We start from the raw sequence: 11,563 nt of genomic DNA on the forward strand, positions 1-11,563 counted from the left end.
CCAAGTAGACCTTTCCTGTTCGCAAATATTTGAATTTCTACACCGGTGAACTGGATTATAAATATTCATGCAGAGGAAAAGATTTAGACAATGCTCAGTGTGAGAGGCAATTTCAACTAAAATGTGTTCATGTCGACATCTGCTACCGTACCTTCGCTGCCGCCTTTCAGAGTGGCGTCAGATGAGATGCTGTGGGGTCGGGAGCCCAGCGAGTCTACGCTGTCCAGGGAGTCGTCTCTCTTGTGTCCTCCTCCTCCACCACCTTCTCCTCTCAGATGATAGATCTCCTCCTGCTCGGAGTACCAACTATCTCCAAAACCGCTGTCTCTGATGCTGCTGCCCGTCTGGCCGTTTGATTCGTGTAGAGACTTTTCAGAGAAACACAAAAACCAGCAGTCAGTCACACATTTAGATAATAGAGTGCCAGCTATAATATTTACCTGCTCTGTGCATGTGTGGTGAAATCTCCCAGGTAGTGTGAAAAGTTTGTGTTTTCCGGCCTCTCACACTTGACACAGTTGATATAAACATACATTCTATACGAGTTATACAAAGTAACGCATGGTGAAATCTACATTAAATAACCACATTATGCTCTCTTCTCTGTCATCTCTGTCATAAACAGAGCCCTGATCCCTACACCCTCCTAATGACTGCGTTTACCATGAGAAAAGATTGTCAAGCACATAAATCCATCAAAGAGCCTCTCTGAACAAGCCAAAACGTGCCAGCCATTTTAAAAAGAAAACGATTTGCAGATCTGTAATCTGCAGAATCCTGCCAGACAATACAGGTCCACAAATTAAACCCAGTCCCACCCTCAGCCACTGAACTTGGATTAACATGGCTAAATGTACAAAATGTGCTTTAACCCACTGCCATTACTTAAAATCCCTGTAGTCAGTTGAATTACAGGGGGGGTTTACACCACCACCTATAAATCTACAAGGACACAAAGCGCCAAGTTCAACACTGGCACGAGCTGAGAGGGAGGGGGGGATGAATTGCTATTCTTTTCTCAAGAAAAGAAAGTGCTATTTTAACATGTGAACTATGCAAACTGTGTGCCATGGTGTACACAAGATTAAAATAGCTGAGTCAAGAGATAGGGCCAGTTATGACTTAATGTAGCTTTGGTTTTAGTGGTGAGTGAACTGCGGCCTGTTGGTCTTATTGCTGTCATTCTTCCACACATAGTCCACATACCAGGGAGGATACAGAAATCTACTGTGCATGGACTGTTAAAGAGGATTTCAACATACGCTTAAGACTAAGCATCCATTTCATGTCAGCGTGGATAAGACAGCTCAGAGCCCCATTAATATAATTACCCCTTTTAGAGGAATTCACCTTGTATAGTGCTGTGCCCAGTAATCCCTCAAATGCCTTGAAATTCAGGTAAGGTCCATTATAGAAGCGATCACACTGAGCTCTTCTACCCAACCAGTAAATGGTGACTAAAACCTGGAGAAAGAGGGGGGGAAAAATGGTTACCTAAACAAAAACATGAAACAGGATTCATCAAGTATCTTTAATCTCAGTGATGGATGCTCTGCTGAGCGTAAAGCAAACATGTATGATAACAGCATCCCTGCTGAGTGGGGGTCTTTTCACTTTTGCCAAGTTGTTGTTTCCAGGCTGATCCAGAAACACTGCGGCCGTTTGTTGCATTCATTATTAGACTGGTCAGGTAAATTTAATGAACAAAAGCAAACGTGCATCTGCACATAAACAGTCCTGTAGCCTTGTTGCTGCGAACAGGGTTTGCATTTACTTCAGTCAACTTATGACTGTTGCATTTGTGGATAGGTTGATACTACAGTCAATCTGTCAATAGTTTAAGTGCACTAAAGCTTTGATATAAGATGAAATTTTAACTCAATTTATTACTTTCTTAAAACAAGATTCTTAAACTACTTATTTGTGTCATAGTGGGTACATATTTAAACTTGTTTGACAGTCTGAATGTAATCAAGTTCCTGAGGAACTAATCCCAGAAAATTCAAAACAAAAAAAACATTAAAGCAGTTTTTATTACATTAACTGAATGACAGGAACATGAGGTGATAAGTTAAACTTTGACTGGATTTGTTTCAACCATTTTATTTTATTTTATTTTTTTGGCAATAAGTACAAATACATTTCAAAAGTAAAAGGTAGATGATTTTTTAAAGCATACTTTATCTAGAAAATCTCAGGATCATAGATATAAAATATAGTGAATAATGGATTAAAAACAAAACTGCAATTACATTGTTTGCCATTTGAATCTAACTAAACACCTGATTGTTTTACAACCTTTTTGTACTTTAACCATTTATCTTTTGTTCTTATAATTGAGGTCCAAACGTCCCTGAAGTGTTTTTGACAAGCAGTGATTATAAAAGAAATTAAGCCGATTTTGAATTACCATGTCATATTTGCTTCATCTGTAAAAATTAAAATGTTCAAAAGTGAACTAATTTATGTTCAAAACTAGAGGCTCTCCTCATCATTGCAAGAACTGTCACCAGAATAAACTATGCTCTATCTTTTATCCTGACCAAATATAATAAACTCTGGGAAAAATAAACTCACATTTTTCAGCCTCCTGTTGGTCTCTTGATGCCTGTAAGAAAAAGATCAGAGAAGTGAGGCGTTTGTTTCTAAGAGAAAATGACAAAACAATGGCAGAGCGTAACGTTGTTGCAAGCTTTATGGGTTGGACAGTGAAAGAGCTGGAAAGTGAGAGCACAATCCAGACGAACGCCAGCCTTTTACACACACACACACACACATCAACAACAACAACAACCAGAGCTGTGAGAAAAACACACACACACACATTTCTGAAAAAGGAAAAAAAAAAATCTCAGCCAGCTCTCAAATGTGTGTGCCTAATAAAGGTTAACCATAAAGATAAAAACCATTGAAAAAAACATTTATTTGAATTTTAAGGAAAAGCAAAAGTCTTTGGTTCTGATTTCAAATGGCAACACAAACAATAAACAAGCTTCTGTCATGGGAAAAATTTCCGTGCAGTCACTTAAGGTCATATTTCTACAGCTTGACATTTGGCTTGCTTGTCCGTAAATCACCTTACAGTCAGTTCCTGTCAGGACGAACTGAACTCAGTCTCAACCTAAAAGCTTAATATGACCCTCACCTTGTGTGCACTTCTGTTCTACCTGTCACATGACATGACTTATGTCTGTCTAGAGATGACAGAAGGAGGGTAAATAGTCATGATAGATGTACCAGTGCCAGAACAAGAGCTACAGTCTGGTTTACATCCCATGCATAGTACACATTCCTACAATCGTGTAATGTTATAGGCATACGCTTTACTCCGATTTTCTTTTTTTTTTTTTTTTTTAAACAGGCTTAACCTTGGACTGCAATGTGACCAATAAACATGTAGGTCCTGATAGCTTTTTCCAAATTCTCAGATCTTAATGAGTTTGAACTACGATTTGTGCACAATCCTCATTAGGAAAGGCCATACAACTCAAATTTTAGGCCTACATAAATACTTTGACATATGAAATCTAATTGCAGAAGCTGCAGCCAAATTCTCTGCTAAACAACAGCAAATGACAATTAATGAATAATAATTTAAAAGCAGGGCATTTTACAAGAATGCAACAAGTATTCTTAAATAGTTGTCAAAGGCTTTTAGGTCATCCACGTAGTTGTACATTTAAGTGTTGAACAAAAAGGTAAAACACTTTTTCTTTGGTCTTGAAAACATTTGCCCTTTGATCTAAAATGGCCTCTGTTCCAACTGGCTTTCCCAGCAGAGTGGTTCAGGATTGCAAACTGTATATTGGATGGTCACACCCTAATGTGATAGTGTACTCCTCCCTCACGTTAATCAGGCTGCAAAAGACCAAGAGATTTTTAAAAAGACCCTGGAATGAAGATGCACACCTGTTCTTTGCTGCCACACATACAAAACCATGATTGCTGGAACGATGTTTAGGGTTTTATTGAATCCATTGGCATGAGGAAATTTCATTGTCCAAAAACAAAAAAAACAAAACAATACAGTTAAAAGACTAGCAAATTCTAAAAGCAAACATGTTATTAAGTGTTTAAGTGTTTGCTTTATGATACTTATCGATACTGTGTATTTGATAAAATGTCTTCACTTTTATTGCAGCAATTGCTGTTTTTTTGTCTCCCATTTTACTATATAAAGTCTGAGCGTTTCTCCTTCGACTGACTGACTGCTTGATTTGACTGGATGGGAAGCAGATCAGCTTTCCTACCAGCATGCGTCATCTCACACCAGGCGTTTCTAACATGGTAATTTGCCAACAGTGAAAATTGAAGTGGACATTTTCCAGTTGGGCACTGCGCAAATTTATGGGTCCAATAAAAGAGGGAAGAAGATGAAGCAGAAAAAAAAAGCCCTCTCTTGTGTGGCTTGAGCACAGTTACAAAGATTACAGCAGTTTGGCCATGTCCAAAGAGAAAAGAATTGCAGATGAAAAAACAACAGTGCATTAATGCTCATTTTAAGGGTTATGGAACAGATGTACAGAGGGGAAAGTCTAGAGCTGTTTTTAAACCCTCTGGTGCCTCAGGACTTACTGCAGCCTGTTAAAAATCAGCTGAACTTCCGTATGATGAAGAAGTCATTGACAAATTATCACTGGAGGCTGATCTGAGGTCTGAACAAAGTGTACAATTTTAAAACATTCTCTGAAGTCCTATTATCAGTTTGACACATGTGCAAGTAATGAAAGAGCTAAAACATTCACACCGTGTTCAGTATGGGAAATGGATGTTAATGGAATAATATATTTTAATTCATATCCCCTTAATTCTTAAAATAAGAAGGGAAAAATAACTTTTCTGTGAGGTAAAAAAGGGACAATGCAAAGTCTTGAAAATGGCCGATTATACAATAGGTGACATAAAGTAAGTAAACAGAGATTTAACAAGAAAATAGTCCACAATGATAAAAGGAGAGAATGGTCTTATTTCTCCAGGCCTTTACACGATTAGACCAACATTTACACACTTTGAATGGAATCAAAGTGTGAGAAAATAAATCCCATTACCTCAAGGCATCCCTATTTTTTTTTTTGTAAATTTAAACCAAAGATAAGAGCCAACACAATTGTGCAATCATGAGAAATGCGACAACCCAAAGTCCTGAAACAAAGCTACAAATAGGTTTCCAAATGTTTAAACTTATTGTTGACTCAGTTTTACACCAAAGGAGTAAAAGTTTATTTCAACACATGAAACATGCATAAAAATACACTTCCACAAACACAAGAAACAAAGGTTTCTATTCAAGATTTAGACAAATGATTTCCTGAGATAGACTAAAATAAACTCTGATATAATAGTCTTCCATGTTCTGTAGCTGAGGTGAAATGATACATCAAGATCTACAGCAAGATAGGCAATAACCGCAGGTGAAACCTGAACATGAACTGAAACCGATAAAGAACACCAAACCTGTTGAACATCAACACAATGCCATCAAAAAGATAAGGAAACCCAGCACCAAAGCCTTAAATTAATGGGTGTGCACATATAATCAGAAGCATACCTTTGAAATGAAGTTTGTCACAATTCGTTACACCATATATCAAAGTTCATCCGTGTCTGACACAGTCATAAAACTCTTTAGATGTTAGGCAGGCATCCAGAGAATCACAGCAGCACTGGTTTGAATGACGAATTGAGCCACGGCCAAGACGGTGCCGGACATCATTGTGTCGCATTTATCCGACACACTGCAGCCCTCTGTGAGGAAGGAGCAGGGTGAGGCTGGCATTTCTCTCTCCAGTCAACTACAGAGCACACACACATAACCCTTGTTATGTTGGCCTTTTACAGCTAGGGCTGCGTAAATGGTGTGGAAATTTTATTGAGCGCTCGGCATCATTGAACATACGACATATGCACAATATCACAGCACAGAAAGTGATGCCAGTGCCATGTTTTTTTTAAATAAGATAGATATAGATAAATAAATAAATGAAAATGAAACCAGAGAGCACAGAGGCCAGCTAAATAACCACACCCACAATACAAACGAACAAAGCAGTGTGTGCGACTGTACTTTGCCTTATGAACAATTCACTCTTAACAATTCATTTTAATCATCTAATGTATAATTTAGTCAATATACTGTACATCTGTGTTGAATAAATTATAACAGTAATCTGTTGTTTGAAGAAATAAGGTGCTGCAACCAGAGGTGCCAATAATACAATCATCTTATCTACTGTTCAGAGCATATCCTTGGCGTTCTTTAAAACAACAGCAAATTATGATGTACCTGCCCACCTCGTCTGGTTTCCTTTTTTGGTTTGGAGAGCAGTTGGAGCTCGTCAATAATTTGCCTAATCAAATAGTTGAAAAGAGTGAGACTTTGGACCTCTCTGTGGGGGAACTGCTTTGTCAGTCACTGACGGTCAATCAGCAAAAACTTCACAAAAAGCTGAATTTATATGAAACCACCATTTAAACACATTTCATTACACCTGCAAAGTCCTGCAAAAGAGCATAATTTACAAGTAATGTTTTATTCAGCCACTTTAAAGGAAGTAGAAAGAAGTGCTAAATATAATGCTGATATTCTTGTTAGTAAATTAGTTATTATTGACTTCGCAAAAGGCAGTTTGGAGCATTTTATTTCCAAAAATACTATTAGTTTCTCAACTTTCACTGTCATGCACCTGTAATAGCTCGTATAGAACTAATTTTATCTCATACTGCTTTTCATTTCTACTTAAAAAGTTGGAATTGTTACGTACCAAGTCATGAAAATAAACTGTCACCCCCTGAAGTGAAAATTACAACTTGGGAAGTTAGATTTCTGTGCAGCTCTGACCTCAAAATCCAATATGGCTGCCACAAACACAAACTGTGGTGATAGACGCTGCAATAAACTGTTTCTTTGCACTTCTGTTGGCTTGTATTGCATTAAATCAGTCGCAGAGATACAGTGTTTATTAGAAAGCATGCTGCTACAGTGCTTAAATGCATAAAAATACATCATCAGCTTATACGGCTAATAATTAACACAATAATTGGCAAATCCCACTGATTTTCTGGGTTGCAATTGAAACGTGTACATATATTTTAGAGGATCTTTAGACGGCTAAAGGAAGTTAATTTATGGGTAAAGTTGGCTTGAATGCACAATATTTTGATGTGCAACAGATTTTGTCACTATCTGTATAGAATAAACATTCGTATTAAATTTGGCTTTATTCGTTAGTTAGCTGCCACGATTCACTTAACTGAACAAATTCTTAAGACATCCCATCATTCATTGTTTTGGCAAATCATCATTTTTTTTTTCCCCAAATAGTTTTAAAAACCAACACTTTTTGTGCACACAATTTTTAAACAGAATGGATACAATGAAATTTTAACTGTTAACATGTTTTTTTTTTCTCTTTTCTTAATGTTTTAAGAGAAAGGAGTAGCAAGTTAGGTTAGCACCTTCGGTTTAAATTTAGTCAGCTCAAGATATAAAAAAATCAAACTGTTTGCTAATGATTAAATATCAGGCTTGAGTCTTTAAAACCGAACTCTATAAATCAAAAGCGGACGCTTTAATGGCCAAGTCCGCTTCTCTTAAAGCCTTTCTTGTATACCAGATTTGTTTGAAGTTTTATCACTCATGTAGAATTACTTTTGTTTTCACTGGATCAAACAGGCACCTTCTTGTAGCTCGGTTTTGGTTTTGAATTTCAAAGTTTGAAGTAAGAAACCAAATTATTTATTGCCAACAGTTGTCTTTTTGCCGTTTGGTAATGGCTAAATGGTCCAAAATGGGTTTTATATTGTTGAAAGTGACGCCATGAAAGAGCTGAAAGTGAACCACAGCGTTAAAGCTGCTGACTCAGTTTAAACTTGCTATAAAATAGGTGCTTGTAAAGCTGATGAGAGTTGCTGATAACTAGCTGTTTGTTCATCCATTAGATGCCTTTAACAACATTCCACCACCGCTCCAAGCTCAGAGTTTCCAAGAACAAAATTCTTCATTGCCTCATCAAACAAACTTTAGATTTCCTACAACATGGAGCAAGATAAGATTGACGTTTTTGTGGCCGATACGTCAAATTAACCTGAGCAACGGAATGCCACAGCAGCTGCAATATAAAAGCTGTGAAATGATCTATGCACTGCAACAAATCGCATGTATACTTTAAGATTAGCTCAGAGACAAATAAAACCTTCAAAAAAAGGTCAGGTTTTTAAGTAATCAGTTGACTTTTAGAGTAAACAAAAAAGTTGGCTTGTTCTAACCTTTTTGCTTTACGCTGGCATAGTTTTCATACAGTTTTACTTGCAGTTCCAAAAGCTGAATTCTTAACATACATCAAGCCAGAAGTTGATTAAAGTGTTTTCATTGTAATGACTCATTCCAAATACTTCTCATTTGCATGTGCAGCTATTAAAAACTGTCAGGGCTGTTGTGAATCATAGTTTCCAATGATAAATTAGATCCAGTCTGGTCAAGATAAAACTTAGACTCCTAATGGTTATATTGTCACCCTGAGGTTGATGCTAAATGTATCGACACACTGCACTGCTGGCTTCTTATCACTCTGTTGCTCTGTGACATCGTGCTACATTAGAGTTTGATTCTGGATTAAATTGATAAAACTTCTTTTAACCTGAGCAAATGTTGCGCAACAAGAAATACAGCACAGCAAGTGATGGCTATAGACCAAAAGAACAACACATATTCCCAGCTCAAAGGTCAGAAACAGACATTTAATAAGCGTTTATGGCTGTCGTTAACATTCCAGCACAAATTAAACTGTGCCTTCTCTCAGCTCATGGATCTGACTTTAGATTCATATCACAAAACTCTGGTCTTGTTTTTACGTAGGCAAGACCAGGGAGTTCAATATCAATAAGACTATACTTCCCAAAAATACTCCTGAACTACTTTCTTAAGAGAAAAATAAAGGATTTAGGAACCAGTTTGAAGCTAATGGATTAATTTTTATTGACGAAACAAGTAGCTGTTTGGTCAGAGTAGTTCTTATTTTTAAATGTTTTGTTCAACATTAGTCCAGTGAAATATATTTGGAGCAATTCACAAATGAATGACCCGAACACTACACTATAAAAGTCTGCAGACCAATTTTCTGTTAAGTGACCATACAAACTGATAAAAATCAACAGCTTTATTTACAATACCAACCAGTCAACCATTCATGATGTTTCACCTTCGTGTAGGTTAATGCAGCTAAAAACCTATTTGGAAAATTAGTGAGCTCAGACAAGTTAAGGACACTGTATACAAAAAAATAAAGACCGACGGTAAGGACAAAAAAGATAAAAGACAGACAGCTGCTTTAAAGTGTACACAAAGCAACGTCAAGCAGAAACAGAAAAACACCCACACTGCTGGCGAAACAAAGAACAGTGGAGCAGAGCGAAGCACCTGTCAGACTGGGTTTAAGGGAGTGGAGGTTGGATAAACACCAGGGAGAAGGGCAGCTGATAGAGACAACTTTCGCTCTTTCAGGGCTAATTTGCCTAGAATATGATAAGCCATGCTGTAATAAAGCCACTGGCTGCATATCTGTTGGGTTATTCCGGGTCTTCTACCCATGTAACTCTTTCTGTGCCGTCTGTCACCTGTTTTCGTAATAAAAACTACATCTGGATGAGATGCAGAACGTACTATTCAATCTTTGTCAGTTCTTGGTAAAAGGAACTGTTGAACTACTGAAAACCTGCTGCAGTCGAGACCAAGAATGATGTTAAAAAGGCTAACTGAAGACCCAAAGGGAGCAAGCAGCTACAGGTATTTACTGACCACATTGGTGCCCAGCAGCAACACATTCCTGTAGCTCAGACTAACCCAACTTTAAATGTCACACACAAACAAATACATGTGTACTCTAAAGGAAGAGGAGAATGTCCTGACAGGAGACTACAAACTATTAAAAGCTCCCCTAACGCAAGTCCTGATACCATTCCAATCAGTCCAGCTTGTCAAAGTGACCCCCAGGTACTAAAAATAAAACAGCAAGGGCTCTCACTAACCAAACCACAAACATGGAGGCAGCCCTGTAGCATATTAAAAAAAAGTGTTTGCATTTTGTTACCGGTTCAGCCAGTAATATGACTTTGTTCAGTTGGATGATAATTTTCTACTTAGGTGTCTGCCATATAGAAAGTACTTTACAACCAATATCCTGGGAACAGGTTATGCAAGAGAAGAAATGTCTGCCCATCTGAGGATTATCTTTATATTTATGATACTGAATCAGACATTTACTGAGAGATATCTGAAGGCAGACTATCATCTGCTGTGGGCAGAGGGTGTGTCCTGATAAAAGACAGGCAGATTTGTTTATTTAGAAGCCATATTCCAGCTCAGGAACAGTACATCTAAACCCACGGGTGCCTTTGTGACAAATCTGGTGTTGACATGTTATCAGAATTGGTTTTGGGTGGACCATGGGAAAATGCTCCTAGACACTGTGCCACTATCACAAAAGAAATACCTAAAGTTGGTTTAGACTGCACAACTATTTGACCAGATTAGTTGGCACAAGTTTGACAAGAAAGTACAAAAGGTGTCACTGGTATGCAGGACTGAAAACATTCTTTCACCTAAATGAACTCATCTTTTAAGTTTGTCAAACAGCATACAATGCTGCTCAAGCTTTTTTTAATGCTTCCAAACCACAAGACATTTGAGAAGATGTCTGCTGAGCTCAGAGTCCTTCCTGAACGTAAGCTGGTGTAACAACTAAACAGGTTGTTTGGCATGCCTTAGTGATTGGTATGCAACTGACTAAAATGAAAAGAGAAGAATGGGAGTATCATAAATTCATGTGGAGCATTCTGTCTAATCAAACCGGTACACAGTTGTTTCTGCAAAACACACACACGCACACACAAACACAAGTTTTTCCCCCCCTTTAGTACCGCCTTTTATATTCTTACTCATTATTCCCTAAGCTACATTTTAAGGAAACACGGTGTTGAGCTTCAGCAGATGTATACCAACACAAGAATACATGCACACTGAAAATAGCCCTGACCTTTTTAAATGCAGCTTGAATCATGCCTCACATGAGAACATGCTCCACAACACTGTACAGCGTGGAAGCTACTTTTTAAAAGATTTATTTTCCGTAATTATGAAGACAGTCCAGTTGATTAGAAATACATGTTGATATAAGCGATTAAGACGATCACAGGTCTTTAAATGGAGGATGAAGCAAATTGAAGTTACAGGACCGACATTTTACAGTAATCACAAGGTTAAAACTCACTTGACTGTAACTCTTGTGGACAGGTCTTGAAGATCTCCGGGGTGAAAGAGCTGCGCCTCTTTTAGTCCGAGCTTCCTGCAGGCTTTGAGGAAGACGTTAAGGTTGTCCTGGACAGAGAAGAAAGCAGGGATCAGGGCTGCCCACCTTTTAGAGGCAAAGAATAATCACTCAAGAGTTCTCTGACAGGGAGCAGCTTACAACTGATTGCTTCCAAAGTTCATGTCACCAGGGAACAGGAGCGGACAGGGAGGAGCGTGTGTGTAGCAAATAAGAAGTGACACATGAAAAGAAAGGGATAG

General features: G+C 37.9%; 1 protein-coding gene across 14 annotated transcripts in view; it reads right to left on the reverse strand.

Annotated features, from left to right (window-relative positions):
* lmo7a (LIM domain 7a) overlaps positions 1 to 11,563 on the reverse strand; it is a 46,936-nt gene that overhangs the window by 19,526 nt on the left and 15,847 nt on the right. For 13 of the 14 annotated variants that reach the window (XM_037976286.1, XM_037976288.1, XM_037976287.1 and 10 more), the window contains 4 exons: positions 11,265 to 11,371; positions 2,578 to 2,608; positions 1,351 to 1,464; positions 152 to 368 (listed from right to left, as the gene is read on the reverse strand). In XM_037976286.1, the coding sequence (XP_037832214.1) occupies positions 152 to 368; positions 1,351 to 1,464; positions 2,578 to 2,608; positions 11,265 to 11,371 (469 nt within the window). Of the gene's footprint in view, positions 1 to 151; positions 369 to 1,350; positions 1,465 to 2,577; positions 2,609 to 11,264; positions 11,372 to 11,462; positions 11,468 to 11,563 lie in introns of those variants that run through there. The other variant, XM_025004655.2, reaches the window with a different exon arrangement.

The sequence above is a fragment of the Kryptolebias marmoratus genome, linkage group LG6 (assembly GCF_001649575.2).
Source record: "Kryptolebias marmoratus isolate JLee-2015 linkage group LG6, ASM164957v2, whole genome shotgun sequence".
Classification (NCBI taxonomy): domain Eukaryota; kingdom Metazoa; phylum Chordata; class Actinopteri; order Cyprinodontiformes; family Rivulidae; genus Kryptolebias; species Kryptolebias marmoratus.